This window comes from Rattus rattus, chromosome 2 (genome assembly GCF_011064425.1).
Source record: "Rattus rattus isolate New Zealand chromosome 2, Rrattus_CSIRO_v1, whole genome shotgun sequence".
Lineage (NCBI taxonomy): Eukaryota > Metazoa > Chordata > Mammalia > Rodentia > Muridae > Rattus > Rattus rattus.
In genome coordinates this window covers 229,465,326-229,484,265 of record NC_046155.1, presented here as the reverse complement: position 1 = coordinate 229,484,265, position 18,940 = coordinate 229,465,326, and the positions used below count along the sequence as shown (strand labels likewise).

Genomic DNA, 18,940 nt, shown 5'->3' with positions numbered 1-18,940 from the left:
GGAATAGGATGCATGTGTAAGATGTTCTTACAGAGTTTGTTTCACTATCAAAGAAAGAGTATGTCTACTGAACCATCAAACAATCGGACATATTTCCTGTGGTTAGAACATTCTGTATGTTGGCATAATAAGAAGTGTGTAATGGTGACAAGATAATGAAGACTTCAAAAGTGATGCTGGAGCTGGTGGGAAGGCAGCTATAATAGGGCGAGAAAAGGCTGGAAGTTACAGTGATGCACACAGACTTGGGGCTCACTGGCAGGCCATGTAGGGCCTGGACCACTGGTTAATAGGGAATGAGAAGCACAGGGAAACTGTATGGGAAAGAGAAATTCTTGTGGTCGTCACTGGTTCCACAGAGAGAAAGACCACCAATGAATCACTCACTCAGTCTATCAAATTTTCCATTATGCACACATGCTCACATCCATATGGGAAGTCATCAGGCTTCTCAAGGGAACAGCCATGCCTTTCCCACCCTGTGGACGTTTCCTTGTGATAGTCTACCTAATGACTTACTTGGTGTTTCTCCAGAGAGTGTCAACAATTCCTCGTAGCAGTGGCCGAAATCTCCCACAAGCAGCATCCGTAGACTCCTGTTTAGTTCCTCGTTTCTCTCCCATTGACCATTCCATCTACAGGTATCTTTAGTTGGATTAAACCAGAAGGAAAACCGTCCATTAATGTTGATGTTGCAGAAGGCATCAGTGAGTTGTCCTTGATTATACTGAGATTGCATGGTGACCTGGAGGCTGTTATTACCTGCAAAAGACACAAAACACAATCATCTTCCAGCCTTTATATAGCCATCACCCCCTCAACGGTCCAGCCTTCCTCTGCTAGCTTAGGGATCTGCATTCTTTCCTTTTTATCCTGCTGTTTCTTTTTTTTTTTTTAAGTATGCAACACTGTTTATTGTAGATGTCAGAAAGCAAGCAGACAGAAGGAAGAGTGCACAGCCAGCAGACTAAACCAGACCATGAGGAGAGGCGAGTAGGGAAAGCAGGGAGGGCGGGGGGGGGGCGCGGAGAGCAGCTGACCACGAGAAGCCAAAAGAATATCCTGCTGTTTCTTGTACAGTAGGTACCACGTCCTTCCAGGTTGGGTCAATATTCAGTTCTTTAATGCAAACACTTCCACAGCTCCATTCCTACATGTTCTTCCTGGTTGTAATTGACAACTTCTACCTTTCTCTTCTGTCCCATACTTACCCATGGTCTTGATTTGCTCTGACTCCATGTTACGCAGCTGGTTCCTCATCAGTTCTAAAGTATTTTTCAGGCTTGGAGGCAAATTTAGGCATGCCCGAGTGCCATTTTCCTCCTTTGTCAGTTTACCCAAAGATGTGGCCTGAAAGAGAGTCTTTCCGTCCACTGAGCATGGTCCTTCATACCAAGGCTGTCCAGGTTTGATAGCAGATTTGACAGTCAAGATGCACCGTAGAGAGCCTATATCTGTGAGAGAAACATGCGGGTGAGGTTCAAAGTGGGAGCAGAGAGCCAAAGGAGTCACGGTGATCTAATACTCGGAATCTCTCTGAAGGACAAAAGGTCAGGAAGAGAAACATCTAAGCAAGAGGTCCTGCAGTTTCTGGAGCCTTAATTCGGTGCCATCCTTGACTGTTTTAAGTGAGAGGGACTCCCCATATGCATGTGTCACCAGGGAGATTTACCTTGCAAGTATTTTTAGTGACTATTATCAAGTAGTAAAGAATAAAATATGTCAGACAACATCCATGTTCCTGGGGATGAAAATCTATCTGAACACTCATGGAAAAGGGAGGCATCACAGAACACATGGAAATTCAACATGGATCCTGGCGTTGAGGGAAGCTCCTGAAGCAATGTCCCAGCTTGACCTGGAGAGGGGAGCTGCCAGCTGTGAGCTCAGTGCTCATCCCTGCTCCCTCTGGGCTCTGTCACACAGCACTGTTGGCCATCAGACCTCAGCTTCCCCCACATTAAACCACACACCTAATCCATTCTCAGGAAGAGATCCCTGTCTGTCGGTGACCTGCTTGAAGCCCCAATCTCTCTCCTTAAGTCTTTATTTCCCAGCATGCTTATGGCTCCTGATGTCCCAGACTTTCACTAACAGCTAAAGACAATTCAATACCCTAGAGCTATCCGGTTCAGCAGACTGCACAAGGAAGCAGGCCAGACCTAGTAAGGCTTGCTATACTTACTGTCACGTGCTTGTGTGAGCACTAGAATTTAAAATTAAATAATATTTTATTTAAGTAACTTTTAACAAGTTTGCAATATAATTACACTAAAAAATGCAAAAGGGGGCTGAAAGTCAGCCACCAAGAATCACTAATACACCTGAAAGCAGAGGTAAGACCAATTCTTCTGCTCCGATCAACCACCTGCAGGCCTCAGGACACACAAACCCAGGCGTAGTCTAGGACAGGACCCTTTGGGTTTCTGCCTGTGCATGGAGCTGAACTGGTCCCACAGTTCTCTGTACCCACATCCTGTGGGGAAGAGCGCTGGACTCTCAGAAGTGAGGACATTCCTGAGAGCTCTGGGCACAGGAAGCTAGGAGAAATCAGGGGCAGGACCCTTCTGGTTTCTGCCTACGCCCAGAGCTGAAAGCCAGTTGCCAGGAGTACTGACAAACCTGAGAGCAGAGGTAAGACCAACTCTTCTCCTCCGATCAACCCGCCTGCAGGCCTCAGGACACAAAGCCAGGAGCAGTCTGAGAAAGGTCTCTGCCTGCGCATGGAGCTGAACTGGTCCCACAGCTCTCTGTACCCAGATTGGTGTACAGGAGTGCTGACACACAGACTTACAGGAGGGTCAAGCCACAGTCAGAGACAGCAAGACAAGCTAACACCAGAGACAACCTGATGGCAAGAGGCAAGCATAGGAACCTAAGCAACAGAAACCAAGACTTCTTGGCATCATGAGAGCCCAGTTCTCCCATGAAAGCAAATACTGGATATCCAAACACACTGAAGAAAACCAAGATTTGGATTTAAAATCACATCTCATGATGATGATAGAGTACTTTAATAAGGACATAAATAACTCCCTTAAATAAATACAGGACAACACAGGTAAACAAGTAGAAGCCCTTAAAGAGGAAACACAAAAATCCCTTGAAGAATTACAGGAAAACAAAACAGGTGAAGGAATTGAACAAAACCACCCAGGATTTAAAAGTGGAAATAGAAACAGTAAAGAAATGAGAAAGGGAGACAACCCTGTTGATAGAAAACCTAGGAAAGAGATCAGGAGACATAGACGCAAGCATCACTAACAGAATACAAGAGATAGAAGAGAGAATCTCAGGGGCAGAAGATAGAGAACATTGACACAACCATCAAAGAAAATGTAAAACACAAAACGTTCCTAACCCAAAACACCCAGGAAATCCAGGACACAATGAGAAGGTCAAACCTAAGGATAATAGGTATAGAAGAGAGTGAAGACTCCCAGCTCAAAGGACCAGTAAATATCTTCAACAAAATCATAGAAGGAAACTTCCCTAACGTAAAGAAAGAGATACCCTTAAGCATAGAAGAAGCCTACAGAAGTCCAAATAGATTGGACCAGAAAAGAAACATCCTCCTCTCACATAATAGTCAAAATACCAAATGCACAAAATAAAGAAAGAATATTAAAAGCAGTAAGGGAAAAAGGTCAAGTAACATATAAAGACAGACCTATCAGAATTACACCAGACTTCTCACCAGAAACTATGAAAGCCAGAAGATCCTGGGCAGATGCAGACCCTAAGAGAACACAAATGTCAACCCAGGCTAGTATATCCAGCAAAATTCCCAATTAACATAGGTGGAGAAACCAATATATTCCATGACAAAACCAAATATACACAATATCTCTCCACAAATCCAGTCCTACAAAGGATAATAGATGGAAAACTCCAACAAAAGGAGGAAAACTATGCTCTAGAAAAGGCAAAAAAGTAATCTTCTTGCAATAAATCCAAAAGAAGAGAGACACACAAACATAATTCCACCTCTAACAACAAAAATATCAGGAACAAATCACTATTCCTTAATATCTCTTAACATCAATGAACTCAATTCCCCAATAAAAAGACATAGACTAACAAACTGAATACATAAAGAGGATCCAGCATTTTGCTGCATTCAGGAAATACACCTCAGTGACAAAGACAGGCACTATCAAAGAGTCCTGAACAGAACACCAATGGCTTATGCTCTAAGATCAAGAATTGACAAATGGGATCTCATAAACTGCAAAGTTTCTGTAAGGCAAAGGACACTGTCATTAGGACAAAACAGCAACCAACAGATTGGGAAAATATCTTTTACAATCCTACATCCCAGAGTAGGCTAATATCCAATATATACAAAGAACTCAAGAAGTTAGATTCCAGAGAGTCAAATAACCCTATTAAAAATGGGGTACAGAGCTAAACAAAGGATTCTCACTGAGGAATATCGAATGGCTGAGGAGTACCTAAAGAAATGTTCAACATCCTTAGTCATCAGAGAAATGCAAATCAAAACAACCCTGAGATTCCACGTCACACCAGTCATAATGACTAAGATCAAGAACTCAGGTGACAACAGATGCTAGCAAGGATGTGGAGAAAGAGGAACACTCCTCCATTGTTGGTGGGATTGCAAGCTGGTATAACCACTCTGGAAATCAATGTGGAGATTCCTCATAAAATTGGATATAGTACTACCTGAGAACCCAGCTAGACCACTCCTGGGCATATACCCAAATGATGCTCTAACATATAACAAAGACACATGCTCCACTATGTTCATAGCAGCCTTATTGTTAATAACTAGAAGCTGTAAAGAACTCAGATGCCCTTCAACAGAGGAATGGATTAAAAAAAAATGTGGTGCAGCTACACAATGGAGTACTGCTTAGCTATCAAAAACAATGACTTCATGAAATTCATAGGCAAATTGATGGAACTAGAAAATATCATCCTGCGGTAACCCAATCACAAAGAACACACATGGTATGCACTCACTAATAAGTAGATATTAGCCCAAAAGCTCAAATTACCCAAGATACAATCCACAGACCACAAGAATCTCAAGAAGGAGGACTACCAAAGTACAGATGCTTCAGTCCTTCTTAAAAGGGGGAATAAAAATATTCATAGGAGGAGATATAGAGACAAAGTTTGGAGCAGAGACTGAAGGAATGGCCATTCAGAGCCTGCCCCACCTGGGCATCCAGCACATATACATACAGCCACCAAACCTAGAAAACATTGATGAAGCCAAGAAGTGCATGCTGACAGGAGTCTGATATAGCTGTCTCCTGAGAGGCTCAGCCAGAGCATGACAAATACAGAGGTGAATGCTAGCAGCAAACCATTTAATTAAGAACAGGGTCCCCATTGGAGGAGTTAGAAGAGGTTTGAAGGAACTGAAGGGGCCTGCAACCCCATAAGAACATCAATACCAATCAACCAAAGCTCCCAGGGACTAAACCACTATCCAAAGAGTACACATGGACCAACTCATGGCTCCAGCTGCATATGTAGCAGAGGATGGCGTTGTTGGGCACCAATGAGAAGAGAAGCCCTTGGTCCTGCCAAGGCTGGACCATCCAGGGTAGAGGAATATCAGGGAGGGAAGGGAGGATGGTTGGGGAGAGGAAATTTTCTCATAGAAGAACGGGGAGGGGAGACGGGATAGGGGGCTTAAGGACAGGACACTGGGAAAGGGAATAACATTTGAAATGTAAATAAAAATATTCAACAAAAACAAAGTAATATACACTATAGATTGTATGAGGGAAATACTAAGGGGCCTATCTCTGTAGACTAGTTAGTGACAGCCAGAGTAAAATCAAGTCACCCAACATTCCACATTTCAAAGCCAAAAATACAGTTCTTTTTTTTTTTTTTTTTTTTTTTTTTTTTTTTTTTTTTGTTTGGTTCTGTGGATTGAACCCAAGGCTTCACATAGGCCAGGCAAGAGTTCTACCACTAGGTTACCATGCCTCCATCTCCAGTAACTTTTGAGAAACAATTTAACCACATAATCACTACTTTCTGCTTTGTCATTGAGTACATTACATCATTTGTTTCATTTTGTTCATCTGTTTTTTTGAGACAGAGCTCATCCTATAGCCTAGGATGCCCTTAACCCTGAGAGCCACCTGCTAAGCCCCTGAAGTACTAGAATCACAGTCTTTTTCTCCCACAAGAGATTAACAAACAGATTAGGGTTCCATATGAGTAGGTATTAACCAATAAATTAGAAACATTAATTCATATGTTAATTTATTTTTTTATTTATATGTTCACTTTACATCCCACTGACAGCCCCACCTCCCTCCTCTCCTTTCAATCCCACCCTCACATGTCCCTCCCCCCCAACTCCCTTCCCTTCTCCACAGAGAAGGGGAAAACCCCCTCAATGGGAAATCAAGTCTCAGACTAACCTCATTCTCTCCCACTGACGCCAGACAATGTAGCCCAGCTAAGGGAAGGAGATCCAAGGTGGGTAACAGAGTCAGAGAGCCCCCTCTCCAATTGTTAGGGAGCCCACATGAGGACAAAGCTGCATATCTGCTACAAACAGGTAAGGGCCTAGGTCCAGCCAGTGCATGCTCTTTGCTTGGTAGTTTAGTCTCTGTGAAACCCCAGGAGCTCAAGTTAGTTGGTTCTATAGGTGTCCTTGACCAGTCCTTCCCTGCCCCTTGCCCCTACTCTTCCACAAGACTCTCCAAGCTCTGCCTAATGTTTAGCTGTGGGTCTCTACATCTGTTTCCATCAGCTGCTGGAGTTGCAGCTAGGGTCACCCCAGTAGACTCCCAGGGGCCTCCCCCATCTCAGGTCTCTGGCTCTTCCCAGAGATGCCCCCCACTGATTTCTGTTCTCTGTCTAAGCCTTCTCCCACCCCCCCTTTTCCCACACCTGATCCCCTTCCTCATTCTCCTTCCCATCCTGTCTTCCACCCAGTCCCTTCCCTCCATCTACGTCTGGTGTCTACTTTAAGTCTGCTTCTGAGTGAGATTCAAGCATCCTCCCTTGGGCCCACCCTGTTGCTTAGCTTCTCTAGGTCTGTGGATTGCAGCGTGATTATCCTGTACTTTGTGGATACCAGCCACTTATAAGTGAGTCCATGCCATGTGTGTCTTTCTGGGTCTGGGTTGCCTCCCTCAGGATATTTTCTAGTTTCATCCATGTGCCTGAAAATTGCATTGTGTCATTGTTTTCAATGGCTGAGTAGCACACCACCGTATAAATGTACTACATTTCTTTATTAATTCATTATTTGAATTATTTTTATTATTATTAGGTTGTTTTCAATTTCTGGCTATTAAAAATAAAGCTCCTATGAACATAAAAAATGCAAAAGGGATGTTAAAAAAACGAACAAAGAAATATAAAATCCTCTTTTCCTTCTCCCTCCCCGAACCTTCTGCTATGAGGTAGACTGGTGCAGGTTTGGGGACTCCTTTCCTGTTCCCTTCCAGCTCGGTCTTCCCTTCCCCTCTCTGCCTCTTATCTGTTTTCTCCCTATCTCCATTATTTCCCCCACTCTCCATTCCCTAGCCTACCACTCCTAAGGTTGGTATTTGTCCTTAAAAGGCTGGGATTCCTTCTCACTGAGTCCACTGTTTCAGAAGTGTTCAGGGGGACATGAACATGAGCCCTCTAGAGATGAGAATAGCTCTGTGTTGTGAACTGAAGGTCACAAACTTGGCACTAAGATGGACCAGAATGAAGTACCCAGTTGTTTGTAGAAAACCCACTTAGATATTTCATTAAAGGAAATGATTTTGTTAAATGAGGAACAGTGAAGGTGATTTTAAGAAAGCATTTCTGACTTCCCTATATGTGTGCCAATAAGTAATAAAAAAAATAATAATTATAATTATAATGCTAATAAGATGATGATGATGACAAATGTCTTATTAGTATTTACACAGGGACTACGATTTTAGTAAGAAAATATATATCTAACCTCTTACAAGTGTGCCACAGTAGTATTGATCAGACAAGCTCTCTCTAAGATGCTGGGGACTCCCCAAGCAGACTACACAGGCTTGCCAGTGACCTTGGCTTCTACCTCGGCCTTGTTAGACCCGACAGTGAAAGCAGAGAGCACCACACTCGGATCTCAGACATGGGTTCTAGGCACCAACTCTGGTTCTCATGGTTGCGATGCAGGGACTTTCACCTCATCTTTTTCCTCAGGCTTTAGATACGCCGGCCTTTGAGTGGTCAGCAAGCAGAACCTTCTGGAGGTAATGCCCACGTGCTCCAGGAATGGCTGGAAAGAACCTGATCAGTGACTGGATCATGTTACACGAAATTCAAAATCCAGAACGTTTAAACCGTGTAGTGAAGGGCATGTGTAAAACGGCCCAGAGAAATCCACATGTCAAAAGGGATTCAACAGAAATGTGTAATGAAATTAGGAGTGTGGCCTTGTCAGATTAATTGTAGACTTATCGGTGCAAGTGTCACTGGAGCTAGCCTTTGAAGTTTGGAAAACTAGTTTTCGATCCAGAGTCTCTCTTCTTGCTGCTTTTAGGTAGGGATGTAGAACTCTGAGCTATGCTCTGCCATGTTCCCCACCCTGAGAACAAATGGACTAAGCCTCTGAAATGGTAAGCAAGACCCATTAAATGTTTCCTTTCATACAAGTTACAATGGTCACAGCATTTCTTAGAAGGAATAGGACACTGGCCATGATGGAAGTTGGTACCTGGGAACAAGGCATTGCTGTCACAGGCCTGGACATGATGACTGTGGGCAGACTATGACTTTGAGACTTAGGAAACTAAAGCAACTGAACATTTTAAGTGGGGATAGACTGGGTGTTGAGTGTTTTGTATGCTTTTTAACTTATAGAATGGTAATAATTGTACTCAATTTACAAATAAGTGAAAAGGCCTTTTAACTGGACAAAAAGGGGGAAATGTTGTGGTTTGCCCTGGAGTTATCTGTATTTTGATGCTAACTCCACTGCCCCAAGGATGGCTGCCAAGTCACATACTCAGAACTCAGGTGACTTTACCAGAACCTTCTTCCCTTTGAATTTGTAAAATGCAGGTGAGGGGAAGGTACAGGATAGAAGGAGGCCTGTCATTGGAGGAGAAGGAAGGATGGGTGGGAGAGAAGTTTGAAGGAAGAGGAGTAGACTGGAATGGAAAAAACAGGAGGGAGAGGGAGAGAAGCCGTGGCAGGAGAATATGGCGGGTGACGTTAAGATTGCAGGCTGTACCTTTACAGGTTGTTACGAATGTTCTTAAGGGATGGATGTGTATTGGGCTTTGTATGTTTAGGTGAGCAATTATATATTATCAATTGGGTCAAAGGTTATTGTGCTGTGTGTTCTTCCATGTGTAGATTTAAGCGTAAGGGAGTGTGGGGAGGCTGGTCTGGGCTGACACAGAATTGAAATGTGTGCTTCTGGCAAGATATCAGCAGATATCTTGGGGCACTGCAATGCCGGACCGAGTGGGGATAAAAGACAGCCCTTTTTTATTTTTTATATTTTTACAACAACATCTTGGAATGGTTTCCTAGAACTGTTCAGTACCAGTACCAGATAAAACCTAGGATGGTTGAGTCTGGTAGTAGACAAGTAGTGTTGAAAACCTCAGAGACATTCACCTGTCAGAGTGATCGGAACAGCAAAGCATTCTGAGAAATGTGCACTGTCCATGCTGCTCTGTGGGATGCTGGAGCTGCCATGTTGAGAATGACCAGGCAGAAGGACACCAGCATTGATGGAAGCTCTGATTTGATGCTGATGGCTCAAGGCTTGGGGTGTTGTTAGGAAACTGTAGTCCTGAATCCCAGCAAATAAGGTACAGAAAAATCCCATTAGGATTTTCTGTCAGGAGCAGTAACATCAAGGACAGTGATCCACTGAGGAGTAAGAAAGGAAGGAACAGCCTGGGGCCTGACTGCTTAAGGGGTACATGGCTAACAGAACACAGAGATCTTAAAGGCACATAGATGGTTAGCCAATCCAGATGTGGCTGGACTTTACTAATTAAAGACAAAAGAGATGAAGAGGAGTCTGTAAGCTGCCTTCTTGGGGCAGAACAACATAGAGGAATCCACAAGAATATCAACATTAAACCATACATTTAAAAAACTTGTCATTTCTGTCACTGAGCAGCTTTATTGAAATCGGGTCAGTTTGTCTCTATATCACAAGCCCGTCTAAGAACCCACAGCTATTGGGACTTGCTGGCCCTGGTGAGGAGACCCTAGCTAAGGGGTAGAGCCTTTGGTTAGTGCGCACGGGGATCTGGAAAGAAAGGAAAGACCCTTTTTCTCAAGCATTAGATGTAATACATGACATTTTTTTGAGTTTATACCTAGCATTTATAAGTAGATTTTGCCATTTTATTTTTTATTATTTAAAACCATTTTAAAATGGAAATATATTTTAATCATATCTTCCCCCCCTCCAGTTCTTCCTGATTCTCTCCTCCCTCCACATAAAACTTTTGGTTCTTTCCAAAAACACACCCAATAGCTACAAGATACCTAAAAAACAAAATTCAGCATCATCCAAAAAGAAGAAACACACACACACACACACACACGCGCGCGCGCGCGCGCGCTATTTCATGACTTATTTGTTGGTCAACTACTCCAGTACAAGATCCTCCCAGGATGGCTTGATCTTCCCAGTGTCATTCCCTGAAGAAAACCTATTTTCTCTCTCCCAGCAGGTAGACCTGGGAGAGAAGGTTTGTGGCAAATTCTATAGTTTAGGAAATGGTGTGAAATCCTGCCTTAAAACAAAACAAGAAAAGGGGGTAAAACGCGGGACAACACAAGTGGTTGTGACTGCCTTGTCCCTGGAAGCTCCTATTGTGATCTACTGGAAAAACACCACGAAATGTAGGAAAGGAAGTTTGAGAACAAGACGTCCCAGAATGGCTTGCAGAGAATACCAGGGGAAGGCAGGATTCAGAGCATAGAATTGGCTGTCGTCAAAGAAAAGTCTGGGAGAACTGTCTGAACAGCTTACAGCTCTGCCTAGGGGCTTGGCAGGATTCCTGTGGATCACGTGTGGCTGAGACCCGGGAGCTGAGCTCACCAGGGGTTCCCTTTGCGATCTTGCTCTCCTTATTTGTTCTACCAGCCAGGTTTTCCTAGACCTCTCTGTTGGGCAGGACCAGGGAGTAACCATGTACAGGGCAGTGGTAGAGCATTTGAGAGATCGGACGGGATAACGCTACACGGTGGTTCAACAAACTTGTCTCCCTCCCGCCCCACCGACACCACCACCTTCTGTTGGAACCCTGAAACTCACCGGCGCACAGCGTGGACCCCAGACAGCCCAGAAAAAACAGAAGGTGCAGAGTTCCCTTGAAAGGATGGTGTTTGGCGGCTTCATTCTTTGCCATACCCGCCTGAGCAAGAAATGTAACCTCCGCGAGGAAAGCGGTGAGGATTCTGTGCCGCCCCGAATCCGGCTCAGAGATTCACAAAAATGCCAGTCGCCACGGCTATGAACTCCAGCAATGGTCGGGAACTTTGCAGCTTGCTTATTCCTCCCTGAGGTTCGCGGCCAGGACCGGTCCGCTGCTCTGTCGAACCCCGAGTGGAAAACTTGGAATGAGTGAGGTGCTCCCACTTCACTGCCCCGCCCGCTTCAGGGCGTTCCGCACGGAGGCGGAAGCCAAGGAGTGAGGCCGCGTTGTTGTCCAGACAACCCAAAGCTTCTAAATTAATCAGCCCCTCCCCTGAGGTGACATGCAGCTGCTCCTCCTTGGACCAGTGGGCCAGCCTATCACCAGTGAGGCTGCGCGAACGTCACTGTCCCAAAAGTTCCAAGGCTTCTAAAGCAATCAGCCCCTCCCCGGAGGTGACAGGCAGCTGCTCCTCCTTGGACCAGTGGGCCAGCCTATCACCAAACTGGAAAGTGGACACTAAGAACCGAGTGAGGCTACGCGAACGTCACTGTCCCGAAAGTTCAAAGGCTTCTAAAGCAATCAGCCCCTCCCCAGGAGGTGACTCGTAGCTGCTCTGCTGTTGTGGGTCCCTCGGCAGTTGCCTGTGCCCACAAATGAAAAATCATTCCCTCCGTGAGACTCGTGGAACCTAAGGTCAGTCCCAGCCCTAAGCAGTGTTCAGGCCCGTGGCATTTGGGTTACTCTTAAAAAAGTTTCTGTCCTGCGTCATCAGCCACACCACCAGTCTCTCTCTCAATGGCCGGATATGCTTGGCCGATGGGACTTGCTATTATTAGGAGCTCTGGCCTTAATGGAGAACGTGTGGCCCTGTTGGGGAAAGTTTGTCCTGTGGGGGTGGGCTTTGGAGGTCTCCTTGGCTCAGGCTCCACCCAGTGTGGAATGAGACCCTCTTCCTAGTTCCCTGCAGAAAGGAGTTTTCTCCGGACTGCCTCCTGACCACAACGTAGAACTTTTTTTTTTTTCTGTCTTCCCCCTCCTTTACTGTAGTGCCTGGATTTAATTTCATTTCATTTGGGTTTTTTTGTAATCAGTCCTAGGCATAAAACAGCTTTGTCCACCAAGCGAGGCATCAACCTAGGATGAGCAAAGACGGGTTATCTGCTTTGCCCCTGACCAATATAAGAAAAGCCCCAACAGGGTGTCTTTGTCAATTGCCAGGGGGTGGGTTTTTCTTTTTCTTTTCTTTTTTTTTTTTTTTTTTTTTTATCTTTTAACTTGAGTATTTCTTATTTACATTTCGATTGTTATTCCCCTTCCCGGTTTCCGGTCCGGTCCAACATCCCCCTAACCCCTCCCCCCCCCCTTCTATATGGGCTTCCCCTCCCCATCCTTCCCCCATTACCACCTCCCCCCCAACAATCACGTTCACTGGGGTTCAGTCTTGCAGGACCAAGGGCTTCCCCTTCCACTGGTGCTCTTGCTAGTCTATTCATTGCTACCTATGAGGTTGGAGCCCAGGGTCAGTCCATGTATAGTCTTTGGGTAGTGGCTTAGTCCCTGGAGGCTCTGGTTGGTTGGCATTGTTGTTCATATGGGGTCTCGAGCCCCTTCAAGCTCTTCCAGTCCTTTCTCTGATTCCTTCAACGGGGGTCCCGTTCACAGTTCAGTGGATTGCTGCTGGCATTCGCCTATGTATTTGCTGTATTCTGGGTATGTCTCTCAGGAGAGATCTACATCCATGAACCCCATTTTTTAATAGGGTTATTTGTCTCCCTGCGGTCTAACTTCTTGAGTTCTTTGTATATTTTGGATATAAGCCCTCTATCTGTTGTAGGATTGGTAAAGATCTTTTCCCGATCTGTTGGTTGCCGTTTTGTCCTAACAATAGTGGCCTTTGCCTTACAGAAGCTTTGCAGTTTTATGAGATCCTATTTGTCGATTCTTGCTCTTAGAGCATAAGCCATTGGTGTTTTGTTCAGGAAATTTTCTCCAGTGCCCATGTGTTCGAGATGCTTCCCCACTTTTTCTTCTATTAGTTTGAGTGTGTCTGGTTTGATGTGGAGGTCCTTGATCCGCTTGAACTTAAGCTTTGTACAGGGTGATAAGCATGGATCGATCTGCATTCTTCTACACAATGTAGAACTTCTGACCCCCACATCTGCCTGGATGCTGCCATGCTTCCTGCCAGGATGATAATGGACTGAACCTCTGAGACTGCAAGCCAGCTCCAATTAAATGTTTGCCTTTATAAGAGTTTTCTTGCTCTTGTTGTCTCTTCACAGCAATGGAAGCCCTAACTAAGACACCCTCGGATCTCCTCAGCCATGCTGCACTTCCCATCGGCTTCCCTCTTTCTGCAGCCTAATCCCAAACTCATTTGCTCTTCCAGGTCCCTTCCCCATCACTCTGCCCTTCCCTGTCCCGTTTCTTGTTGTCCCAATTCTTGCCCCTTCGCCCAGCCCCCTCCACATCCCTCCCTAGTCATTCTCCCCTTGCCCCACCTCCACCTCCTTCCTTTACCCCCACCTCTCAGTTGAAGACAATTGCAATCTTTTCAGCAGGGCTGTACTTTTCTCCTTAGTGCTGTGACACTGGAATCTAAGACCTTCAGGAAAGTTCTACAACCATAAAAATATCCCAATCAAAAGCAGGTTTTGGGGCCTGGATCTGGCTCAGAGGTTAAGAGCACTGTCTACTCTACTAGAGGGACAACATTGGAATCCCATCCCCTCTTCTGCAGTGTTCCCTGAGGCTTAGGTATGGCAGAGTTTTGAAGATGTATCCTGTGGGACTGGGCTTCACAGCTCTGCATATTGATTGGTTGTGGTGTTCTGTAGTCTGTAGTGATCTCCATCAGTTTCAAAGAGACGTTTTCTTGATGGGGGGGGTGAAGGACACACTTATCTGTGGGTTTCAGGACAAATGTGTATTGATAGTTGTTAGGGATTATGCTGGCTTCGTAAGGCAGTGGTTGTAGATTCTTGTAGAATAACCATGACCCCAGCACTGATCAGATAGCTAGGTTTCCAGTACCAGGCATGGAATCCCTCTTGCTGAGTTTGTCTTAAGTTCAATGAGAGAGCTACTGTCTACTACCAAAGCATGTGTGCCCTCACTGCCACCATATATAGTTATACTTGGAGTTGCATTTGTTATGTACAGCATGGTACTGGGCCCTGGGAAAGAGCAGCCTCTGAGAAGGCTCATCAGGCCTCAGGGAGACATCAAAAAGTGAACTCTTTCCCTCAGGTTAACAGGTCACCGTCAGATAAGATATCCAGAAGTGAGACATTGCTGGAGGGACTTACAAGTCACTGAGTGTTAAGAGCCTAGCAGGGAGAAACAAGGCCTCTTGTCTGACAGAGCATCTCCTGTTACACAGACGGTTGTAAATCTTATCTCATGTTGAGGGAGTGACCGAGGTCAGTTCCCAAGCAAGTTGCCACCTCTCCCTCAGGGAGCATTTCAGGCTTCAAGGTGTGCCCTGTGTGTTCTGTGGGATCTAAGGGGTCCTTGGGCATCTCATGGAGAAATAAGAGGCCTCAAACGCAGGACCTCTGCCTGCCATTTCTAGCTGACCCAGAAGTCACAGGCAGCCCACAGCCTACTGCTGCTGGAGAAGATGCAGCTTTCACAGCTCTCTTGAAGACACCCTGGGGCATCAGCACCAGTACTTGTCCGTGGGAAATTCCCTAATCTGGGTTACAGGACAAATCTGCTACTCATTCAGCAGATCGTCTTCTGCCGCTGTCCTCCAAATGCAGATCTGAGTAGTCGATACAGGGGCAGGTAAAGTAAGACTTGCCAGGTTGAAAATATTTGGAGCCTGAAATTTCCAAACCTAGTCCTTTCTAAATGACCACCATTATCTGATGCCCTCTCCACAGGAGGTAGACTACATGGGCCTGGGAACAAAGGCAGAAGCTTCCAAAGGCCCCACCCAGTACCATTGCCATGGTTCTCCACAGCAGACAAGGCTTTCCAGGCCCCGATTAACTGAGGTGTCTTCAGGCATGCGCACAGATTGCCCCCTGATGTGGTAAAAGGCATTCTGTGGATGAGAAAGTAGGGAAGGCCAGATGGGCAGGGAAGAGAGCTGAGCACGCTGGTGGTTTAAGTATCACTTGGGCATTGAAAGCTGAGACCGATGTCACAAACCTATAACCCCAGAGCGCGGTAGACTGAGGGAGAGAAGGGATTGTCTCAAATTCTATAGTGTGGGCAATAGGGTGAAGCCTCGCCTTAAAGCAATGACAACAGAAAGAAGGAAGGAAAAAAATGCAGGCAGCGTGGCTGACTTGTCCCTGGAAGCATCTTCTGTGATCTGCTGGAGAAATACCTCAGGAAGTTGGGAAAGGCCAAAAAAAGTCCCTGAATGGTGGAGGGCTTGTGGGGAATCTCTAGGATATGCATTCTTCTGAGCATAGCAGTCCAAGGGAGCTAATACTGCCCCTGCGGCAGGGTTCTGAACTGTACCTATCACATCAGTAGATCCCTGTGGGGCTGAGGGCATCATTATTTACTCCTCTCTGCTACCTTGCCCTCCTCATTAATGTAGACACAGAGAGAGAGAGAGAGAGAGGGGGGGGAGGGAGGGAGGGAGGGAGAGAGAGAGAGAGTAACTTTTCTCCTAATTTTGTCAAGCCACTGAAGAAGATGGGGGAGGAGTGTAGTAAGGGCCAGGGTACCCAGACTTAAGTCCTTGAAGAGAAGCAGGAGCTCAGTGGCTCCCTGTGAGGAGTACTGTGACGTTCCACATGCCCCTCCCGTCCCCTAATTATATCCATGTAACTTGTTGGCCAAAAGCATAGCATCCACACGGCTCTGCTGGCTGTGGTGTTTGCAGAGATCCTCACAGGTTGCCTTTGAAACACAATCTCATAGAGCATGAACGCTGCCTTATCAGTAGTATATCTTACCCTACAAAGGGCAAGGAGCTGGGCCAATCTTCACTGGTTTCCAAAATTAATTTAGAGAATGCTGACTTAATAGTCCCGTTTGTGCATTAGAAGTGTCCTGAGTGCTGGGGTCAGTCCTGTGGGTGCAAAGGAGCTTACATATAAGGCTTTACTGACCATTTAAACTATGGTCAAAGTGAAGGAAGCAGGTCCATTTTCTGATCCCTTTGACAGGGGCACTGCTTCCTCTACTCAGTTATTGGCTGGTCGGCTTTATTAATAAATAAGAGAATAAATGGGGAGCAATGTTTACTCAAACTTGAAAGAGGAATCACTTAAAATAAACATTACAATGCCATGTCTGGATTGCAGCTGGATACAGGAGCGGAGAAATCAGCGTTTGAATAATACAAGGTTAAATTTTACACAGTGCACAAAAACATCATGCCTACATTTCCCCCTTTTGTCTAAAAGGTTCTTTCTCTTTTAATAACAAGCTATATACAATAATAACAATTATGAAAACTATCAGGTAAGAACGACATTCAAAATATCCGGTCCATTTTTATTTGGCAACTTCGGAGAAAGTATTTCCATTATCTATTCTGTCTTGGTGACTCCAGAGTTCTGTGTCTAAATCAATCTCCATCATAATTTGCATTAACAACCTAAAACTTCTTAGACTTAAAGACATCTTCTTAAATCCTAAACAACTTAAGTCTAACTGTGAGACTATAACTATCTAGTCTTCAACCCCATCAGAGACCTGAGAAAGAATAAATATTATCTGTGTTGGCAGTAAGTACAGGCAAGCCGCTTCCAAATCTATAGAAATGACAGGAGCTGGCTGCCTGGACAGTCTCCTGAAATTATCTCTATGATGGGAGCATCTATCTTCAGCTTTTGGCCCAGTATAACTGACAGACATTTTTTTGTAAAGCAGAAATCATGAAGGACTGCTTACCTAGTCTTGGCAAAGCCCAACAATCGACTTCCCTGTATTCCACGTATCCATTTTCGACGTTTTTTTTTTTTTTTTTTTTTTTTTTTTTACTGTATTCTAAGCAAGGGCATTTTCTTGCCCAGGGGCAGATTGCCACATTTGAAGCAAACTCCAGATGGACATTCTTCTTTGAAGTAAAATGAGGGTGCTGCCAGGAGCAGACCTGTCTCATTGTCAAAAAAAAAAAAAAAAAAAGAAAAAAAAGGCTTAAATTAATAAAATATCTTTAATTGCCACATTCTATAGGTCTCTCAGGTTTTTGAAGATCATCTATCTCTATTTAGTATATCTAAATGTTTTGTTTCTAGCTCTTTACTTTTTGAGAAACTAAACTTTCTTACTATTTGACTAACGAAATCTTATTTTTGTAAATAACTAAACTAGTACCTACAAGACCTTTACATTTGATTGATTATCAGCTTGCACTGCTTAATTATACTAAACAGTTTGTAGTAGCACCTTTTCAAAGGAGTGGAACTTAATACAGGTAGGCATAATACCTTCCCATGTCGCAGTAAAATGCAATCCTAAATCTGTGCCAATATACAAAGATCTGTCTGTACCGGTGTAACAAAATACAACCTCAATTCTGTATCAATATAAAAAGATCAATACCAATGTAGCAAAATACCACCTCAATTTTGTATCAACCACAAAGATAATACCAATGTAAGATTTTTGGCTTATGAATATTCTTTGCTCTAAAAGTAGATTTCAATAATCTACCCATTATTCCTAATTTTTTTAATGGTGAAAAAAAGGTGTATATTTAGAATTAGCCATTTGTACTCACTGTAGATGATCCCAATCTTGTCGGCAACATCTAGAGAATCACAATCAGGAGTCAAGCAATCATATGCCGCCTTCTCCACGTCAGGCCTTATCAGGGTCTTGACTTTGGCCACATTAATGTCATAGAGTTTCTTCACGGCCTGATTGATCTGGTGCTTGTTGTCCATGACATCCACAATGAACACAAGCGTATTGTTGACCTCTATTTTCTTCATGGCCAACTCGGTGGTCAGTGGGAATTTGATGATAGCATACTGGTCAAGCTTGTTTGTCCTGGGTGCACTCTTCCACGGATATTTTGGCTGCCTCCGGAGACGCAGGGTCTTGGGCTGCCAGAAAGTGGGTGACTTTCGGATCTTCTTTTTGTGCCTTCTTAGCTTACAAGGCCTTCGCTTTGGCTTAGGCTTTGGGAGGGGCAGGATCTTCCTTCTTCGATTTCGTCACCATCTTGGCTAAAAGGCCATTCCTATTATTCTTAGTATTTCTATATCCTCCCTTTATCTTTTTCTTTTTTATAAGATTTATTTATTTATTTCATGTGTGTAAGTACACTGTAGCTGTCTTCAGACACACCAGAAAAGGGCATCAGATCCCATTACAGATGGTTGTGAGCCACCATGTGGTTGCTGGGAATTGAACTCAGGACCTCTGGAGGAGCAGTCAGTGCTCTTATCCGCTGAGCCATCTCTCCAGCTACCCCTGCCCCCTTTTTCTTTTTATCCCTTCTCCCCCCCACTTCCCCCAATACTAGTAGGACAGAAAGGATAGAAGAGAGGAAAAGGAATCCCTGAATCTAACCTCTCTTCTTTGATGCCTCCCTGACCAAGACCAGGAGCAATTTGTAACCAATCCCCATAAAATAAAAATAAACATTGATCACC

At 44.6% G+C, this 18,940-nt stretch overlaps 1 protein-coding gene and 1 pseudogene across 1 annotated transcript; both read right to left on the bottom strand.

Moving 5' to 3' along the window:
• Positions 1 to 252: 252 nt before the first annotated feature.
• On the bottom strand, positions 253 to 11,357 carry LOC116893587 (retinoic acid early-inducible protein 1-beta-like). Its single transcript, XM_032895285.1, has 4 exons — positions 11,264 to 11,357; positions 1,212 to 1,454; positions 520 to 762; positions 253 to 314 (listed from the first exon to the last, which is right to left on the bottom strand). The coding sequence occupies exons 1-4, from the start codon at positions 11,355 to 11,357 to the stop codon at positions 253 to 255; spliced, it is 642 nt and encodes a 213-aa protein (XP_032751176.1).
• Positions 11,358 to 17,989: 6,632 nt separating this feature from the next.
• LOC116893586 lies at positions 17,990 to 18,548 on the bottom strand (annotated as a pseudogene).
• Positions 18,549 to 18,940: the final 392 nt, after the last annotated feature.

Coding starts and splice junctions, on each gene's coding strand:
- LOC116893587 (XM_032895285.1), bottom strand. CDS start 11,357: ATGGCAAAGAATGAAGCCGCCAAACACCATCCTTTCAAGGGAACTCTG. Junction 763..1,211: donor AGAGCAAATCAAGACCATGG/GTAAGTATGGGA, acceptor TGTCTTTTGCAG/GTAATAACAGCCTCCAGGTC. Junction 315..519: donor ACTCTCTGGAGAAACACCAA/GTAAGTCATTAG, acceptor TTTCCCATACAG/TTTCCCTGTGCTTCTCATTC.